This window comes from Corvus hawaiiensis, chromosome 5 (assembly GCF_020740725.1).
Source record: "Corvus hawaiiensis isolate bCorHaw1 chromosome 5, bCorHaw1.pri.cur, whole genome shotgun sequence".
In the NCBI taxonomy this organism is placed as follows: Eukaryota; Metazoa; Chordata; class Aves; order Passeriformes; family Corvidae; genus Corvus; species Corvus hawaiiensis.
In genome coordinates, this window is record NC_063217.1 from 34,007,383 (window position 1) to 34,028,638 (window position 21,256).

The window sequence follows — 21,256 nt, forward strand, 5'->3', positions numbered from 1 at the left end:
TTATCACCACTTAAAATCTAATTAATCCGTATTGAAGCACAAAGATTTCTGTTGTGTTTTAGGGTGAGGGGTCATAGAGCCCTCTTTGTTCATCCTCAGGCTTGTAATCATCAGGCATTGGGATATAATTTTACCAAGCAAATTGGAAGGTAACAGATCAAATCCTTATCGGAAAACCTAACTCATGGTTTAGTGAAGTCCTTCGTCCTTTATGTGAAACTTTATATTCGTGAAGAACAAAAAAGTGTTTCAGAGCTTGCAAAGGGTTAATAGCAAGGGCTTATATTTGGGGCAGCAGAGACCTAAAATCATCACAGCTTCCACCATCACTCAAGGTAGCAGTTGGTACAGAACTGCTGGGGAAACCTTTCTCCTCAAGCTTTCAGAACTCTGCTCTTAAAATGGCCTTAGTCTATCAACCAGTGATGCAATTAAGTGGCATTTTGGTCTCTCTGTTGGGATGGGTCCTGTCCTGTCTCACCACCTATCTACCCCAGTGGAAAAATCTTAACTTGGAACTAAATGAACTGGAGATCTGGACTATGGGACTCTGGCAAGCTTGTGTTGTACAGGAAGAAGGTGGAATGCAATGCAAGGACTTCGATTCTTTCCTAGCCTTGCCTCCAGAGCTCAGGATTGCTAGGATTTTGATGTTTTTTTCCAATGGATCAGGGATTTTGGGCCTCTTGCTCTCAGGATTTGGGTTGGACTGTTTGAAAATTGGTGAAAGACAACAGGAACAAAAGAAACGGTTGTTGCTGTTTGGAGGAATGCTCTTCTGGATATCAGGGATTACAGCCATTGTCCCAGTTTCCTGGGTTGCCCATTCCACAGTCCAGGAATTTTGGGATGAGAATATACCAGATATTGTTCCCAGGTGGGATTTTGGGGAAGCATTGTTTGTTGGCTGGCTTGCTGGATTTTGTCTTATATTAGGAGGATCCCTACTAAATTGCACAATCTGTTCAACTGAAGTCCATCCGTCTTCGGTCCGTTATGCAGTAGCAGAGCAGCAGGATCAGTGTCAATGCTTGGAAACTGAAACTAGGCCTTAACATGGAAGGTTTTAAGCAGTACAGAAATACTGCCCTATCTTTTCCAAACCCTAGTGCAAGCCAGAAGCTTGTTCTGGTAGTAATTCAAAGGACTCTTTGTTACCTAGCTGATTTCCTAAATTTGTCTGTTTTCTCCATAAACTGGTATTGGAAGATGGTGTGTTTTCTCACCTGTGGAACTGCTTAAAACTGTATCGCAACAAAACACTGAAGTTTTCAGAGACTGCACAGAAAAGGTGCTTTTGCTTTCTTAACTGCACTGTAAAAGCCTGAAAATGAATATGCATGTTCTCTTCCAGCTTGGATTTTAACCAAAATGTGCTTCCTTTTTTATGTAACCAATGAAATAAGCCCTGAAGTTTGACTCCCTGTTGCAATTTTCCACTTGACTGATGCAGTGACATACGAACTTAGAGGAGATTTCCTGTCCTAAAGAGTCTGAATACCTGCAGTGCATCAAATGGTTTTTCTGTGTATTTGGAATAGTAGGTTTCTGAAATTGTAGCAAGCTTTGCAACTGTCTTTTTGTGCATGGGGTGTGATGGTGTGGGTGCTCAGACCCAGCAAGCTGTGTTTCCCCAGTCTGCCACATTGGACTGCCCATACAAGTTACTCTAAGAGTTTCTGGCACCTGCATACTTTATGCACCAAAAATAGGCTGAGAAATGCTGCTTTAAAAGCCAGTGTATCTATCTTCCTCTGACACTGGTCTTGAGTCATTATGCATCCTATCCAAGATCCCTCAAGTTCCATTCACTCATGTTTGGAAGATATTGCTGTATATTTGACTTTAAACATGGCATTTAACTGGCCACAAAGCAGAGAGTGTTATTTGGTCTAAGTGGAAGTGCATCAGTGTGGTATTAAAACTTAAAAACAAACTGGGAGATGCCAAAATTAGCAAAACTGCTGTAATGCTTTAGCTGATTGATGGAAAAACAAGTATATGCTTTTCTTGAAAAAAACAAACCAAAAACTAATGAAAAGTGAGCCCAGCTGTGGCCACACCCTTCTGCTACTGGTTTACCATGCCACCTCCCAGTCCCCCAAACACTGCACATGGAACCAGGCAACACAAAGCAGGAGGGAGGGGAGAAGTATTTCATGCTTCATAGAGCATTGTTTTAACTTGTGCTTATGTATGACAGAGCATGACAAAGAACTGAGCAGAACAGTGCCTGCAAAAGCGAATTGTTTGGTGCTTCTATGACTGCAAAAAACGAACTTGGCAAACGGACATAGGCTACTGTTAGCTGGATTTCTGTTGTCTGTGTTAGGATGGATTTTAACTGCTACCTGTAACTACTTACCAGGCTGGAAAAATCTCAACTTAGACATAAATGCACCAGAGCTTTGGAGCATGGGACTCTGGCAAAGGATGTAGGAACACAGTCTAAAGATTTTTATTCTTTCCTAGAATTCAAGATTTCCATTACTTTAGTAGCTACATCAAATGGACTATGACTTCTGAGCCCTGTGATCTCCGGTCCTGGTTTGGACTGCCTAAAGATGGAGAATACAGAGCAGAAGATAAAAAAAAGCTGTTACTACTTGGAGGAATACTCCAGATGATAGCTGGAGACTCTGTCCCTTGCTTACACTATAATCCAGGAGATTTGGAATGATGACATCACAGAGATTCTGCCCAGATGGGCAATAGGGGATGCACTGTTCAGTGATTGGGTTGGTGGATTTTTTCTAGTTCTAGGGGGATCTCTACTCCTCTCTACAATCTGCTTATCATCTGACCACCACTTACGACAGCAGCAGCAGTGGCAGATATACAAGATGCCCATCGGCATCTGGAAATTGGAAATGGAAGACTTAAAAAAGGGCAGATACCAGGTTTTCTGACTTCTTGCTTGTGTTACAGTAAGAGAGACAGACCTGCTGAACAGACAGGTTACTGTTTACAAGATCAGGGGTGGGATTCTTTCTTACTGAGTAGTTCCTTTAATCACTACTTATTTCCACTTTTAATTATATGAATTGATGAGCTATGGCAATCTAAGCCACCACTGTATTTCTTCCAAGTCTGATAAATGTCAGATTTTGGTTTTGTTGTATAACTTGGGGGAGTGAGTATAAAAATTTTAATCTCTAGGCCTGCACGGAGACTTGACCATATTTTAAATAGCAGAACTCCTACTGGGGCTGCTTTAAACTATGTATTTTTTACAAAATAATATTACTTGAAGTCTGAAAGAGTTTGTAGCACCAGTTCAACGTGCATTACAAAAACCTAATGCAGTACAACCTTGAATGAAGTTTGCTGGGCCTGTATCATTTACAGTAAACTAAATGTTCTCAGACATAACATCACATAATGCCAGATTCTCAATTGTGAGAGAGAGGGAGAGAGAATATAACCACCTCTATCCCTGTCCAATCTCTCTCTCTCTCTAAGGACACCCAGTATTTCTGGGCAATAATGAGATGTTGTCTGGAGGAGACTCAACCGTGTTCATTGCTGGTGCAGTTTTTCCTTCATGAATGTAAAGAACTAACTTCAAGTATATGAATTAGTTTCCATATAACTTATCCTTAGCACTGTCAGTGATTGATGTGAACTTTCTATAAATTGCCATGATTTTACATTGACAAAGCTGTAGCAGCCATCTGTTTCTGCAAAGACCATATAAAGAGACAGAAGAGCAATAAAAGAATTAAATAAAACACTGGTCTAGAAAAGAGCTTTGTTAAAAAAAAATGTATTTTCCAGTCACTGAAACATATGAAAAGTGCAGAGACAAGTTAATCTATGTAATGTACTTGCATACTCTTACAGACAAAATTAGAACAGAAACACATTCAGAATATAACCTGATTAAATATTTAGTTCAGTCCTGAGCATTTGATATTTAATACAGTATAAACATAGCAATAGTAAAAAGAAAAATAATCTTAAAATTATTTGATTTGTGTTCTATTACAATTTCTGCTAAACCTAGCTCATTTGGCTAAATATTCTTGTACCAGTAATATTTACATTTTGATATATGCAACTGCAGTGACATTGGTACCTGGCAATAGAACTAATTACATTCGTTACACCCTGCTGTGCAGGGTAGATTTCACTTCAAGAGTAATATTTATCACTTTAAACTGACAGGAGTTTATTTGTATGTGTTATTTTAGCTTATTCTATTGAGTGTTTCAAGTGTGACACGTTGAATTAGTAAAAAACCCCAAACTCCAAACCCGGAATTGTTAAAAGCTGCCTATAAATATGTTCAACTTTACCAATCTGGAAAATGAAGAGCATGAATATGTCTAAGTCTCTCATTTAAAGGAGTTTTGTAAGCTGAAGCCAGCAATACTCAAGTTTTGACTTCACCTTATGCTTACAACTCAGACAATAATACTTTTTTTTGGAAAATTATTCAACATTTGAGAAAAACCAACTAACTGGACTAAAATTTAGATACCTCTAAGTATTTTTCAGAATAGCATCCTTAATGACAAATATTTTTATGGCCAGAACTGAACTATATTAAACAGAACATAAATAAGACTGTAAATAAATAAAAGAAAAATCATAAAGTAGACCTCTAAACATCATTCTACAAACAACTTATATAATCAAATTGAGAAGTTGAAACTGTCAACCTTCATTTCACCTCTATATTAAATAATTCCAGCTTTTTTTAAACTGACCTTTCAAACATGAATGTTATCTCAAACCCAAGACACAAAAAACAAATGGGGCATTCATAACGAATGTTCAATCAGTCATCTTGCTCAAAATAGCATGTTTGGCTTTATATTTCAGTGAACTGATGTATTTGTGCATAAGAAAACCTTTGGGTGTTACACAGACCTGTCATCACAGAATTGTCACTTTGAATCTAAGACAGCTGCTACCATATTGTGGTTATATTGTTTCCATTTGCTCACCAGTAATTATAGCACTTCTGAAAGATGAAGTCCATGCAATGTGGCTTGTTGCTTGGGGAAGAAAATTGCAGCCAGTGAATGAAATACATCTGAGTGCAACAAACTAAGTAGAAAATGAAAAATTTCTGTTCTCTGCAATATCCACCTACTTACACAGTACCCATGGAAGATGACCCCAGTTGCTTTACCAAGACAGGACTGCTTGAACACCTACACAGCCAATGTACAGAGGGCATCCAAGTTGCCTTCTGATGAAGCAGCCTGCTAGGAAGAAGCACGTAAGACATATTTGAAACAAGCTGTTCACATCTATTCATTAAACCTGTGCACCCCCAACTGCATACAGGGTCAATTGTATATTTTAAGAATTGTTATTTACTGTACCAAAATTTGTGCAGATTTCTAGTCAGGAGCTTTTCTTTTTCAGAAAGGGTTTACCTTACCAACAGGACTTCTGATATCTGAGTTAGCATGTGAGAGATTTTTTTTCTGGTACAAATCCTTTAATGAAGCATCTTCAGATCTGTAAACCTAGCACACTCCTTCATGTGTTCCTAGCTGGCAATCAGAGAGCCCCCTAGGACAAACGATTAACAGAGAGAAACTCTCATTTTTAAGTGCACAGTGGGTATAACTATTTCAGTTTCAGTGTTGGTATTATGAATTTGATTCATCGGGTTCAGAAAGCAGCTGCCCCTTTTGGTAGTCTCAAAGTAAATTTTTAGGGTTACTTGTCTGCCTTGCCTTTCTCACTCTCCCGCAGATGCAAGAAACCTTTTAGTGCAGGTTAAAGTACTGTACATTCACAAAACTAAACTCTGAACTCTGTGTCTTCCTACAAAGTATTAAAAAACAAACCAGAAGAAATTTATTTTCAGAAACAAAATTACAACATGGGTGATGAATCTAATCAGCAGCTGTTGTGAGGCAGCCTGGATGTTTTGGAAATGCGCTTATGCTTGTGGTTAACTTTAAACTATAAAAGTTACACTCTTGTACAAAAGTATTGCATGGCAGAACAGCCATCTTCACAGTCTGCTCACATGAAAATAGTGAAAAGATAAACAATTGTCTGTTGAACATAATTTTTCTCAACACAGTGCAGTTCAACAGGATACATGCTTAGTACTGCCTTTGTTCCATCTTTACAAAATAAAAACACAGATGCAATACACACAAACTGTACAAAATCAGCATCAGTATACTGAAATTTATCTACTTTGGTTTTCTGTTTGTTGGGGTTTTTTGCCATGTTTTAAGCTTACAACAATTCAGTTCACTCTATTTTACAAATAAACATCTCAATAGTGAATGTAAAATAGAAGATCTTTGAAAGCACATCACTGGAACTACAAAGCTCATCTGAAAAGATATGAACAAGTGGAAAAACACTTCAGTGAAAATGCGTAATTATACATCATCAGCTGGAAGGGCTGGTATACTGATCTTTGCTCTTGTGAAGTATGCTATCTTCTCCCTGAATCAGAAAAGAAAACAAGGGATTTCTTTACCATTTGTTGCATGACTGCAATGTCATCTGCTGTAGAGTTGCTAAGGTTAGAGCATACTTCTTTAAAACACAGGTTTGGAAAATATACAGAAAATTTATTTACAACAAGTTTACAACAAATGACACAATTACCTTCTTAGGCACTTTTATGTAAAAAGCAGTTCCAGTTTTGAAACAGAAAAAACATCAGTATTTCATTAATAACTGCAATGGTATGACTGAAATATTGTTCCAGTCACTGAATTTCCTATGATGATATTTTTGGTGGAGGGATGAGAAGGCAAAATAAATCATTTTATCCTGACATGGGAAAAGGGCAAGGGGGGAATAGTTGTGTCTGGGCAAGACTCAGAGAAAAATTGTCAACCCATTCTCCAGTTGCTTCCCCTGTGCTGTTACCATTTCTGTCACCTATGAACCGAGACATTACTGAAGCATAACAAGTTTACACAGGTTTGCCTACTAGCAGGCTAGAAAGCGGAAGAGAAGTATTGGGGGCTTAAAAATTCAATCTCAGAAGAGTCATTCTTCTTGAGAGCTTTAAAAATGTCTCTCTGTGATTAGTCTGAGGCCATAGCACTCTAACAAGTCCAACTAGCAGGGCATGTACAATTCAGCCTCAGGAGGTAAGTATTTATCCAGAAGACTAAACCCTGTTTTCCACTGGTGAAGCTTGAGTTCCCATAAAAAAGAATAGCTCAGAGCAAAATCAGCCTAAACTGGCTTTCTCTTCCTAATGTGGTGACTAGAAAATGAAGGACAATGGAGCCTTTCGATACCCTTCTTGCAGGGAAATGATGTTTTGAGCAGTCTTACATGTTCCTGTAGATTTGGGCAGCAGTCTGTCTGAGATGACTGTTAAATGACCAGCACCAACCAAAAGCCCTTCTCAAGACATGCACAGAAAGTGAAATCTTCAAGATGCTCTGAATTTCAAACTGAAGATAAATAACTTAGCTGTAGCACATCTTTGCTGAGGAACCCCTTTCCTTTCTCTCTTGCTTTGATTCTGCATCACTTACAGCTGTGTTTTGCAAGACATGCTGCCTCACAGGCCTCTACTTGCTTATGGATTTCTCCAACTGCTCACAAAAGATGATTAAAAAAAAGGAAAAAAAGTCTCACGTTTATTAGCAGCTGATTTAAATTTCCTATAAAGGAATCCGAAATTCAAACTTTAAAAATGTGCATTAACTGACACAACAAACCAAATTAACTTGCAGTACTGCTTCTATGTGCAAGAGCAAGCACTGTATTTTTCAATCAATAGATTTATATTTATTTTTATATAGGAGCATGGCCTCCAGGCTGTAAGCTGGCCAGTCTTTTAGGAATTTAGACCAGTTAGAATTAAGGTTTAAGATAACAAGTGTTCATTCTGGCTTATACTAAGCAAGAACACTTCATTAATTGCTTCAAGTAATAGGTTGCTTTGCAACCAAAAGGAGAAAGGAAACAAAACAGAGGATGGTCTCAAGATCTTTCTTTAACACTAAGTCTTGAGCAAGGCACAAGTAGTGGTTAATGAGTTTCCTGATGAGCTGTATCTGTCCTACTTCTCCTTGAGCACTGATTTGCTTCAGGCCCCTGCCATCACTGGAAGAGCTCCCATGACTTAAAGCCCCCTGTCAACCTTCTGTGGGTGAGGTGAGCCACGGCAACAGTCACACCGTGCCCGCCTACAGCAGATGTCACACAGGGGTCTGACACTCCACTTGGCTTCCTCACCACGCTCTGAACTGCCGCAGGAGCAGGTCACTAAGGCCTGGTCTTCTGAAACTCCAACCTAGAGCCATTTTAGAAATGCGTGATGTTTCTGGCAAGTCAAAGCCATGTGGACTTTTACTAATACTACAGGGCATGTCTGATTATACCTAGAAATACTTCATGTTACTTCACTACATTAAAAAGAGCATGATAAGCAGAACAGGCTGTACCTGAATGACTGCACCTGCAGTGGCACCTTCTGGCTCTGCTCCCGTAGCCGGCACACATCCTTAGAAGCTTTCCTCATCAATTTCTCAGCACTTAAACCTTGTTTCTGCTCTTCTTTTGACTGTTCAGCCTGTATCGAGAAAAACAACTGTATTGTGCTGATAATGAAAACTACTTGTTTCAAAGAAGTGAGAGATGCTCTACGTCAAGCAAAACACTTGGCAGTGTCAGGTTTACTGTTGGACTCAATGATACTAAAGGTCTTTCCCTGCCTAAATGAATCTATGATAATCTCTGTTACAGCGGGGATTACTGTAACATGCATATATCAAACCAGGAGTCCTGTGGAAAAGAAATATATATGGACGGATTCTTGATAGCTGTTTCAGAGAGATGTTTATTTCTCCAGCCGCATGGCCGGGGCTCTGCCGAGGAACTGTTCCAGTCACGGGACCAAGGGTCCTTCTGCCCGCGCAGGGAACACAAACCAACCAATGGGAACGAGGCTGAGCAGGGGCAGGGAAGCCCCGTGTCTGTGCCCTCAGGGCCCCTCTCCCAGGGCTACACGGCAGGGGAGGAGACCCCGACAAATCTCTATATAAAAGGTCAGCAAGATAAAAGACTGACATCATGAGCCTAAGCCATGGCCATGAAGTAAGGTAATGGGGCTTTTCAAAAAAAAATAAATAGAGCAAATTCCATGCCATCTCAGGTGGCTACTAGGTTTTATAAATTCTGTTATTTCTTAGGGCTGTAGTTAGACCTAAATTTGTATGAACACATGTTGTCCATCCAAGTATCTTTTTAGAACTGGGAGCCACTGATTCTCTTCCCATATAAAATACTTTTATTTCCTGACGAAAGCTCTCAGGAAACTCTAAACTCTCTTTAGAGTTTACCTACTCTAAAGTGACCGACAGAAAAAATAGGGAAGATGTACTCTGAAAATATACTTTCAAGTTTTGTTGACCATGTTAGCAAGGAACATGAACTTTTGTGCCTTTATTCATGACATGGCACCTATTTTGCATGTCTTTCTTTTGCATTGTAGAGGTGTAAAAGCCAAGGCAAGTGAACAGAACACCAGTGGTAACAAGAGACCAAAGGTCTTTCGTGAACAGAGTTGAGCAGCTACATACCCCACAGTAAGTTACTGAATTTCTGCACCTCAGTATTGCTGGCTCTATTACTTATGCCTTTATTAAGCATCAACAGGACAGCTGCAGCTATGCCATCCACCATTTCAGCAACAAGACTGCTATTAGTAGCTGTACTTTGGCTTTAAAAAACTTTATCAAGGGTTTCTGAATATCCAGTAATTTGAACAGCAGCTGATTTTAGGTGGGCAGTCACCTGGAATTCTTAGACAAATGACCCCCATTCATACACAGGTGAGTTCTGTAACAAGTGTATTGTCACCCCCATCACATGTGGGGTGCATGGTGTGGGCAGTGCTTTCATTTCAAGACCGCAGGGGCTGTCAGACAAATGTTATTTATTGTATTTTGAATTTTGTCAGCCATCAAAATTCAACAGAAGCAGTTCACATTCTTGAACAACTATAAAGTTGTAGAGAGTTTAATTTTTGATTCTTTAGAGACTTGAAAATGCTGTTCATTACCTCAAATTAAAATAAATTTGCAAGCCTGAAACAGTGATCTTCAAAGCTAGTTTGTAACTTAGGAGTTCACATCCCAGTTCAGAATTCAACCCAGTGGACTCCTAAACAACAAAACCAACTAATTTAAAAGATCTAGTCCATACTATCAGTTTCATACTGGGTAGTTATAAGAAAGATGCTCACAGCAGGATAGTGGTACCCTGTTGAAAAGCACTCTGGTTTCTATATGAAAGTATTTTACATGAAAGAGCACCACCCTTTCAAAAGCTGACTCAAAATCCAGTTAGCTTGTACTGCCGTTAACTTCTTCAGTCCCCAACTCTAAAATAGCTATGATTTAAAAATGAAATTAACCTATAAATATTGTTTTCTTTATTAGTTAGTGAACATAAATTTGCAATCTACAACTGGTAATGTCGTAATTAATTTTGCATATGTCACTGGCCATATGTTTTACCAGCTCCCCTAATTAATATTTATCATCAAAGCACTAAACATACAATATTTCAAAATTTTCTAATTTTATCCTTTCCCTAAGTATACATGAGGTTCTTGTGATTACTGCATTCCAGATTTAAGAGCATAGAGGACTTCTTTTTTTTTTATACTCTCTACTACCATGTATCCCTTTTTCATTTTTGAATCCATTTATTTTTTCAGGATACTCTAAGAGAAACCTGGGTTTCAGCCCAACGTCTCTAGGAATATGCATATGAGAAGGTATGTAGATGACCAGGTTTATATTTACATCATGTTTCTTGAGTGCTTTATAAAAAATACAGAAAGGCACACTAATACAATGGCCAGACATTCAGGAAGTCCTAAAAATCTGGCACATTTTGTGGTGATGCACCACCCCCCACCCCCCACACTATGATCTCAGATTCTTTAAGCACATTTCTTTAGTCTTTAAAACACTCATTCACAACACTTACCTACCAAATATAAGTTTCAGATAGGAATGTCTCTATCTGGGCTTACCTTAAGCTTGTTTAAGATGACAGAGAAGAAACTCTATCAAAATTAGAGCTGAAATGCTATTTCCTGTCTTGTTCTTCTGTGGTTTTTGTATAGAAGAAACTGAATCTAAAGAAAAACTAACTGTGCTAAACACCAAATCATTGGGACAAGGACAGGATTATTGGTATTGATGACATAATTACATATTACCTCCACATAGAAGATGTACTAAAAAGAAATAAAGAAGATATTTACAGGAATCGTTTTTGGATATAAACAGAAGTAGTACTTCAGAGGACACTAGGTGTCTGAAAACTTACTTGTATGCGGATTCAAGACTCAAACTTTGAAATACTGCATGATTTCTCATAAACATCCAATTTAAACAAGAGAAAACGCTTCTGGTGCACAGAATTACCTCTGTTTTCTGATCTGCAGGTATTAGTGGGCATTACATACTTGCTGCACTTAGGAAGGTGTGGAAGGAACGGGAGGGAAGGTATGGAGTCTGTGGATTTGGCTTCAAGCAGAGTAACTACATGCTAGCAAGCAGGCACTGATTTTCAACATTCCCCACATCTGCAGTTTCATTTTTCACATGAGACTCTCAATTTCTCTGGCGTTTCCAGCTGCTGCATTAGTCTGTGCCATTATAATGCCTGCAGGATCTAAGAAATAATCTATGACAATGTTCTCTAGGCTGCTGTGTTTTGCTAACCCAAGGGGAAACACTGACAACACAGTACAGCGCTCTCAGGGTTGTTTTGCTCTGCAGGGGAAGGCTGCAATGATTTGAAGGGTAGAAATATTTCTAGAAACTTTGTAAGCACACTCCAAAGTGGAGTGACTATGATCATTGTTCTGACTTTTACCTCGGAAAGGAGGACTTAAATGCTGTGCTAGTCCCTTCCTATATTTTAGGAATGTGTATTATTACCCTTATTCCTCACCACAGTGTGTGTAATGGTGTTGATCACTGACAGCAGCCATACAAAATGTGACAAACCTACCTCCTGCCTTGAAAGAGCCAGCTGAAATAAAGCACAAATCCAAAGGATTCATAATAAGAAATGTTGCATAGGCATACTTTGTTCTAGAGGGAATAGCTTTTGAATGGGAGTAATTTAAATGAAACACTCAGAAACTATAATTTCTGTACTGCATCCAGCATTAGACATAAACTATGAACTTCTACATAAATTTAGCTATGCTTCTTTTCTATAAGCTACTATTTTTATGGGTTAAAACTTAGATCAAATTCATATAATGAATTCACGTGGTAAAAACCAACACAGTTACAGTAAGTTTAAACACTGCACTATCTTCCCCCATGTTGCCCAAGGGTTTTTCAGAACACTCATCAATGTTCACCATAAACTCTGCTAGTGTTTTATAGTTGTTTTAGTACTCCACTACCTACAGTCAACAGCAGGTGCCACAAGAGGGACCAGAAGACAGAACAGGACACAAATGTAGAATTGGGAGAACATACTGGGGAAAAGTTTTGTTTCCTAAGGTATCAGTCAAGGACTTCTTGAAATATGTGGTATCATTATATGCATTTTTCTACCATAAATTTAGCAAATCAATAAATTAGTAATTTTTTGAACTTATGCAAACTTGTAGCACTCAATGTTTTGTTGAAAACACGTTTACAGTTTCTGAATGTCATGCTATGTTTGCTTGCATTTAACCTGCCATCTGTTCAATTCTCTACTTCTTGGAGAATTAAAGACCATGATTAATTGCTCTCTTCCACCGCACTCATGGTTGTATGGACTTCAGTTGTAGCTACTTAGCCATTCCTAATATGGAAGTTGTTTCCTCCTCTGACTATCCTTGTTGACCCTCTGTAGTTTTCTCATCCGTTTTGAAAAGGGAAACCAAAAATGAACTGTGTTTATGTTACAGGCATAATAGTATTTAGATGCTAAAGCAATGATTTGTTTTGTTCCAAGTATTTTCCTTAGCAATTCTTGTCTTATTTGCTTTTTGACATCTGCTGGTCCTGTGATGTTTTTGTTTATGTTTTTGTCTCTTATATGTGGAGTATCTCATTCCTAACATCTAACTCAGAGCTCATCTTTGTATATGTAAATATTAGGATCACCCTTTCCTCTTCTACACAAGGCTATTTACTGACATTTAGCTTTAAAAAAAACAAAACAACAAAACCAACAACTATTGCTTACCTATGAGGAGGGCCTCTGCACCTAGTTAAAACTTTCCATTTTTACTACTCTGAATAAATGGGCATACCAAAACCCTAGTATCTATCACCCATAAAGAGCTAAGGAGCATAGATCCCTCCTGGCTGTCACTCACAACCTCCCCGCATTGAAAACTGACGTACATTCACTGACTTGGATGGGAAGGGGGCTCCAGAAGGCGTCTACTCCAACCTCCTGCTCACAGTAGGTGATGCCAGAGCTGAGTGGTCAGGGTCTGAACCAGTTAGGTTCAGAATACCTCCAACTGTGCAGGTTGGGTGGATTTTGGTTTTTTTTCTTGGCTGGGCTTTTAACTCCTCCAACAACCTCTCCAGGCCCCTATTCCCATCAATAATCTCCTTAATGATTTAAAAACCCAACCAACCTCCCAAAAACTGTGTAATTCAGAGATGTAATTAGTAATTACACTGTGTAATTCAGAGATGTAATTAGTCAAATGTGAGCTTCTGTAAAGATCTTTTAACAAGATTGACCAAATTCTTCAACCAATTTATAGCAAAGGTAGGGGCATATTTACTCACACATATCTCAATGCTGCTCATACCTGTTTTTCAGCTTGTTTCAAGAGTTTCTGGAAACGTTCATCCTCTAGCACACACAGAGGAAGGTCTGCCTCTCCTCTACCTTTCATTTCCTCAAGCTTTTGTTTAAGGTCCCGCAAGGCCTGGAGCTCATCGTTGAGACGATTCTGTCTTGTGCGCGACGCCTGGAGGTCCAGCTCCAAGTCCAGGGAAGTGCGCGTGGGGCACTCCAGCGCAGCTCTTCGCATGATCGGCTGGCAAACAGGCTGAGCCGTTTGGGAGACAGAACAGTAAAAGTTAATACCTAGAGAGGCTGGTGGAGGGTTTGACATATTACAGTCAGAAAAGCTCAAATATTTTTTTGGGTTTTTTTACCAGTCCTTTATTCTGAAGTCAAAAAATTCGCCTATCCTGAATTTTTGTTTAGTCACTAGCTAAAAATAAATGCTCCAACCAAGTGCACAATGATATATTTACAGGTTAAAGACAAAAAACCCCATTCTGATCCCTGGGATGACACTACCAGGAGACACAACACTACACAGAATTCCCCACAGATTTCAACTACATTATTTATTTTTGTAAATATTTGCTTTTTCAAGGCCTAACCAAACACATAATGTTACAAACTCTGTAAACATGCATTTCTTCAGCATATTTCACATTATTTACTGTCCTTTCACAGTGGGTTTTTGCATGAGTAAGTCAGGCAGGAGAAGTCATCTCAGAGTACTCAGCATCCCAGCCTCTTCTTTCTTATGCAAAACGTAATCCTGCTACCCGGTAACAAGGCTTCCAAAGGACTATTTTTCTAGTTACAATTAAGACTAAAATATAACTCTCTAAATTTATGTAAGAATGAATTTCATGCAAGAGAAATAGAATCTTTCTCTCTTGTCCTTCAATCCTTTTGCTACTTGAATACTTTTGGTGAAGAGTAAATTTCCTTTAAAAGGACACCTAAATCCTTGAAATCTTCACTAAAATTTGCTCAGGATGTATATTGCTGGTGTTGACTTTTGTGCAACACAGGCCATCTTGTGTCACTTTACAATATGCAGGTTCTTTAACCCAGACCCCTTTGACAGTAACTCAAGTTCAACAATAAGCTCAAGTTCAACAACAAATGCCATGATGCTGAGCATCAGTGTCTTGCTGCTGGCTTCAGCCACAACTAAAACAACACAGGCTTCGTTGAAGGGGAGATGACATTGGAGTGAGACCACTATGTTGAAATTTCAACTTGAAACTACAGGACATAATTGTGGTACTTGTGTTGCTTTTGCTGAAATACTTGAAATATAGTGTATCTTTCATGTTATTTGGTATTCCTACTCTCCCCATACTTTGTTTTAAATGACGGGCAGGTAACGCAGCACATACCCGTTTAACTCTCAGGCTCCGTCGTTCCATAGCGTTTCTCACAAAGAGAGACTTCTTGGCTAGTGTGGAGCTGTCACTGTCACTGCGATTCAACTGTCGAAATGTACACAACAAACAGATATAAAGCACCTTCATATGCAAATACACCTGCATTGGTAGAACCAGTCAGGGAACCTCAGTGTTTATATACATGTAGGTCATATTCTTAGTACAAAGTTAACAAGTTTGCAACTAGAATAAGCATCTATTCTAAAATTCTAATCCTACACCAAGACAACCATTGATCTTACTGAATGAATAGTGAGTAGACTCTTTAGGAATGCAAGGAAGGTAACTATGGTTATTAAGTACTGACAAATCATTGTCTGGCTGCAGATACAAACTATGGATTTCACCTACCTGGGGCAGGCTTTTAACAAATTTACTACAGGGAAGGTAAATTACTATAGACATGCACCTGTCCAACAAACAGTATTTTTGTATTGTTATTAATTGTAACAAGCAAAGGTGTGCCTACAGCTTCCTTTGGAAGCACTTCCTGCTCCTTAAAATTATGCACCACAGCTCGACAGTAGCTTCTTCGTAACTTTAGCATTATTTCATACACATCAGTGCAGAATGATTGTTAGGTGCATCAGCATCTAACAGGTGGTAACCTCCAGGGAAAACAGAAGCATCTCTCTGCAGAAAATGTATTTCACCTCTTCAGGAAGGGACAAAAAAGGGAATCATTCTGCTAACATTTCAGTAAGCAAAGCCAAAGGCCCTAAAGTGTGCTTACACAGGACTGACTGGGAGCTGAGGGTGGGAAACACAACCACTTGCAATACAAGTACACCTCTTGAGAGACAAATCTGTCTTTTCACCATGAGCCGCTACTGGGAGCTCACCCCGGGATACAGAGAGGTGGCCATAGTCACTCATGTTCTTTAGGCACTTTTCAAGAGACATTTTCCAAAGCACAGACTTTGGTTCTGTCCATTAGGCTTCAAAGATCTCTGTGTTTTCTGTAACATCGTATGAGAGTAGGTGCTCTTTTAAAGCCAGGCCATCTCTTCTGATTAGAGAGCAGTTGTCACTTCACCGGAGTACATTCAACAGGTGCTTTTCTCTCATACAGCACCATAAAGCAAGGAAGGCTGGATATGCCTGTGGTGCAAACGAGGGACTGGGACTGGGGAGACCCCAGCTCTTCAGCCCTCTCTGTGAACTTGGATGCAGCTACAGTGCCCACTCTGGAGCCCCCAGCAGTGGGCAACAAGTGTTTCTGACACTGCAAAAGGTTCATCTGCAAACATGTTCTTTTCACGGGGTACTTTGCTTCCAGGCAATGCCATACACAATGAGAAACAGAATGGTTTATTCAAGGTAGGTTTTTTTTTTGATTCTAGCTCTTGGCAGCAGTTATGTAGCAATGTTACACCCAATACTTTCCCAGATGCAAAAACCCCAAGAGTTTACACTAACTAAGCTACCGAAGCAACTAGTTTTACTTCCTGTTGAAGACCTGCATAGGCAGCAAACTAAGGGGATTCTTTTTTTTTTTTTTCTGCCAATACAGCTAATTTCCATTTATGGATTAAGTTCCAGCACAGGAATTAAGATGAAGGCTAGCTTCTGAATTCAGCCAACAATGTATCCAAATTATGTAAAGATTGTTAGAAAACAGTCTGCTATGTTTCATTCTGGAAGGTATATGGAATAGTTATTAATATGTAGGTATTGACTATAGATTTATTTTTTTTAGGCTAATGAGAATCACAGACAAGTGATGAACTTTAATGTTCCCAAATAATTAAGGCAACTGCCTCTAACTGAACTGGGGAATTAAAGCATAAGTTTTTGGTTTATTTTAAAAAGAGGTACTTGTATGAGTAAGTAGAAACTAAAGATCAAAATGAACTGCCTTTTCTAGGGCATTTCTGTGATTAAAATCTATGGAGCTGGTAATCCATTCTTAAATCTTTAAACACATGATTTTCATAGTTTAGCAGCAACAAGACTCACAATTTATATCTTTTCTTCTTTTTTCCATGCTACCATAGATCTAGAGAGACTGGAGAATTTAGCTGCCAAAGCCATGTTTAAAACCCCGTCCCGAGGCAGCACCCGCACATCTTTCAAAGATGCAATTACAGCAGGATTTGGGCTGCCTAGGTTTAAAACCAGTTGAGATACAAAGCAAGATTTAAAATTGATGACTGAGCTCTTTCCACACTGTTACCCTTAAATGGTTGCATTATTAAAATATGGTAATGCAATGGCATTTTACAGCGAATTCTATTTCATGTTGTAACAAATTGTTTTGCTGTGAGAGCGCTGGAGTTGCTGATGTGCAAGGAAACACACTTTTTGCAGACAGCCAGCACAGGCATCTGTGTTATTTCTCTCCAATAGGATGTATTTTTGCCCTAGTTGAGGTGTTTTGCAAGAGTATGCAACTCTGCTGAAAGTCAATTCTACTATGCATCAGCTCAGATAGGGAGAGACTCTAGAGAAAGCACAGGCTCTGCCTCTTGCAGGGAGAATTGGTACATGACTCCCTGTCATTAATGCTTCATTCCCAAGAAGTTAAATGACTCTTTAGTTAATAGCTCTTCATTCCAAGTGTTTTTCCCCTTACCCTACAGATGTATTGGTTCCGCTCGCCTGGAGAGAAGGTTTGGGAGCGCACTATCATGCTGTTCCTGACAAAGGGACGCTGTCTGGAGCTCCAGCTGGCTCTGTCCTTGGGTCGGACTGGTGTGTTCTCATTAAGCGATTCCTCAGTGTTAGTCTCTTTATCAACCTATGAAAAGGAATTTAATGTAGAAGACTTACTGTAACCAGATACATGCCACTATGTAGTTTTTGTACCTTTGGATTTTACAAGCATTCTCATCACCTTGCAGTGGATGGAGAAAGACCAGCAGCAAAAAGCACCCTGCATTTACAGAGAAGTTATTCTAAGTAAAGAAATACAAAATTCCCAAGAGGCTTAACAGTGTGTGGAGAGGCTTTGAAGGTACTCTTTGTAGGCAGTAAAGCCAAAGACCTTTGCTGCTTGGCAGATGGCTTGATGCAAACAGTGCAAGAAATGTTTTGCTTTGCCATTTGCAGACATGATGATTATTGCACATTTATATTTACTTTGTTTGGTATTTGCAGAAGAGCAAGGTTCTGCCATGCCTGAGATGGTGCCTGTGAACACTGAAAGAGGGCAGCTGGGAAGGTTACACTGCCCAGGTCCTTCCAGACATACTGCCATACATTCCCAAGCCTCAGCAGCAGGGCTGCTTTCTGGCAATCTCCAGAGCTTCACCAGCCTTTTGAACCCAGGGAAAAGACAGCTGGCTGCTGTCCCTCAGCACAGCCTGCTGTCTACTGCCCCACATGTGCTAGAGGGAGCCTCAAGTGCCCCCATCCCCGTGGGTGGTACAGCCTGTGCTTACTTCCATGCTGCACTCATCCTGGCTGCTGGGCTAGACCAAGCTCTGCAGCAGCTGGAACATCCAGTGTTACTGGTGTGCACTGGGGCTTTTTCTTCAACTTGGGTAATTTAATGAGGTTCATCATTTTCGATGTGCAGGTGATAAATACAGTGACCTAAATAGCACAACAGCAACCCCGAGAGGATGTGGCACACAGAGATCTATGCTGTGGCTGGCTCTGCAGTGGAGTCTGCTGTCTTTCACTCCTGGTCCAGGTCCACCCAGCCCAGGCCTAGCAAAGTACTTGTGTGCGTGTCTGACCTTCACACGTGTCCTTGCTGTCTCCCCTTGCCGAGTTAGGGCTTTGATCTATATTCACTGGCTACCCAGCAGACTGTCAGTCCTTTTAATACCACAGCCTTAGCTCATTTGGCATCTTGCCACATTAATTGGAAGTTAATTACTGTTTCCAGTAAGTCCACTGAGATGTTAAACTTTTGTATTGTCACAAAGGTGAAGGAACGAGATGTCACTCTTTGTCTTTTTACCTCTGCTATTTTATAGAACTTGTGGGTATAAAACATGCAGTGGTGTTTTTATTAAGATGCAGAAAGCTTCTAAAAATTTCATTTCTGAGAGTGTGCTACCACATCAGGCATACTAAACATCTACTAAAAGTGCTTTCAAGAAAGTGGAATATAGTTTAAAGCCAACAGTTACCAAGAATATGGAATCTGAATTTGCTTTATGCAGTGTGTGGGTACAACAGTACCCTCAATAGTTCAAAAGTATACACAGTTTTAATACACATTTTGGAATTTTCTGTTCATTAATCTTTTGTCCTTTTTTCTGCTAAGACAGTTTTTGTATTTCACGCCCTAAAATAAAGGGAAAAAATAAGGAAATCCCTGCACTGGTTTAAAGATCTTGACCCATGTCATGTGTTTCCCCCTGTTTGTCAGATGAATCTGAAGGAAAAAAAGGGAAACAACGAAACACATGTGCAGAAATATTTTAAATATGCACAGGCTGAAGCTACTGAACTGCTTTGTATTTTGAATATTCTCCATATGCAACAAAAAAAGTGAAGATAGAGTGTCTTGGTTAATTGTCCTGGACTTAGACGTTCTGCCTAGCATGTCTGTTCAATGTCCTCTTCATAGTTCAGAAGTGACCACACCAATTTTGTTACAAGTACATACTGACAAGTGCTACAGCAAAGGCCACATCAAATTGTAAATGCACAGATGCAGCAGACTTCCATATTAATTTCTCAGAAACAGATTTTTAGACACGGTAAGATACTGCAGGAATGTGAATTTTAAGATATTCACCAGTGTTAGAATTACAGCAGCTTGCTGGCTTTCACGGGCCTCGTTGCTGTTCTCTCTGTTCTTGTCTTCATTCATTTCTGGTGCATCCATGAGTAACCCCAGGTCATCATTACAGTCGCCGTCTACTGCCAGCTTAATGTCATCTTCCTCTTCATCCACAATTTCATCAGAGGCCTCTGCAAGCATCTCTAGCCTGTATGAACAGAAGTAACCCAGGCTTATTCTGAAACTGAAAAAGCTCACCAGACAAAGATACCAGAAAGCCCAGACCTGCACCCATGTATGGGGTATGCATTTTCCTGACAGGGAAAACAACTATCATCCAAATGCTTCCACTTAGTTCACGTGAAGGCCCATTTCATTGCTGCCTCCAGCAAAACCCAGCAAGCGCTACTACAGTTCACCTTCAAGGTTGTTACGACAACACTGCACTATATTCAATAGCTGTAATGGTGATAAGTTCATAAAACAAAAATGCAACTCTCCCCTTCCCCCATAATAAAGCAGGTATTTACTTCTACACTGCAGCTAAGAAATTGCACAGTAACAGAACTCAAATAGCAATTTAGCAAGAAATCTGTTTCTTGGGAAAGTTCACAATTTCTTCAAAAACGAGACTATCAATGGAAGCACACCCACACTGACTTTGTCAGACAGCAGCTCTCTTTTCAAATCCTGTTATTTGCTTGTTACACTTAATGGAACTATAATATTTGATATTTTGCTATACTTCCAGTGGCTTCACAGCCCAAGTGGTTTCACAGGAAGATGTACATGGAATGGAGGAGCATTGGCAGTAGGAGTTCATAGAGCAGCCAAGACACTGTAAACCTAAAAGAACGTGAATTAATTGACCACACAAGAGAAAAAGACTTTACTCTAATTCCAGTGGTGGTGAGGCACTGGAACAGGTTGTCCAGAGAAGCTGTGGATGTCCTGTTCTTGGAAATGTTTGAGGCCAGGTTGGATGGGGTGTTGAACAACCTGGTCTAGTGGAAGGTGTCCCTGCCCATGGCAGTGGTATTAGACTGGATGATCTTTAAAGATCCCTTCCAACCCATACCATTCTACAAGTCTATGATCTCCAAAAGTACAGCCCTTTTGTTTGTCTACGAAAAGGAAGAATTAGCTGAATCATTCAGGCATGAACAGTGAGGGAGGGAAAGTGGATTTACCAGTCTTCCTCAGAGGCCCTTTGCTCCTGTTCCTTCTCCTCATCTTCAGCCAGCTCTTGTTCTACTGCTTCCAGCTCAGCAGATGTCCTCTTCAGCAGAGCTGACACAGCATCCTGCTCACAAGGAAAAAGTAGATGAAACCAGAATTGAATGATACATAACCGGTAAAAAAAAGACAACTCTTGCAAGAGCTGCATTACCCTACTGCTCCCTGATGTCAGCAG

At 39.7% G+C, this 21,256-nt stretch overlaps 3 protein-coding genes across 5 annotated transcripts in view; 2 read left to right on the top strand and 1 right to left on the bottom strand.

The window, feature by feature from the left end:
- Positions 1-401: 401 nt before the first annotated feature.
- LOC125326470 (claudin-22-like) lies at positions 402-1,055 on the top strand. The gene has a single exon (XM_048304758.1). It carries the CDS (start codon positions 402-404, stop codon positions 1,053-1,055), a length of 654 nt encoding a protein of 217 aa, XP_048160715.1.
- Positions 1,056-1,985: 930 nt separating this feature from the next.
- On the top strand, positions 1,986-2,909 carry LOC125326642 (claudin-22-like). Its single transcript, XM_048305102.1, is given in 5 exon segments — positions 1,986-2,041; positions 2,298-2,425; positions 2,428-2,562; positions 2,565-2,643; positions 2,645-2,909. Coding segments are annotated over 5 exon segments (663 nt in total).
- An 841-nt stretch (positions 2,910-3,750) lies between these two features.
- The window catches only part of WWC2 (WW and C2 domain containing 2), a 95,628-nt gene continuing 78,122 nt past the window's right edge, over positions 3,751-21,256 (bottom strand). For all 3 annotated transcript variants that reach the window (XM_048304745.1, XM_048304746.1, XM_048304747.1), the window contains 7 exons: positions 21,033-21,145; positions 19,858-20,050; positions 17,737-17,901; positions 15,114-15,206; positions 13,754-13,996; positions 8,400-8,527; positions 3,751-6,429 (listed from right to left, as the gene is read on the bottom strand). In XM_048304745.1, the coding sequence (XP_048160702.1) occupies positions 6,363-6,429; positions 8,400-8,527; positions 13,754-13,996; positions 15,114-15,206; positions 17,737-17,901; positions 19,858-20,050; positions 21,033-21,145 (1,002 nt within the window). In that variant the 3' untranslated portion in view covers positions 3,751-6,362. The remainder of the gene's footprint in view (positions 6,430-8,399; positions 8,528-13,753; positions 13,997-15,113; positions 15,207-17,736; positions 17,902-19,857; positions 20,051-21,032; positions 21,146-21,256) is intronic.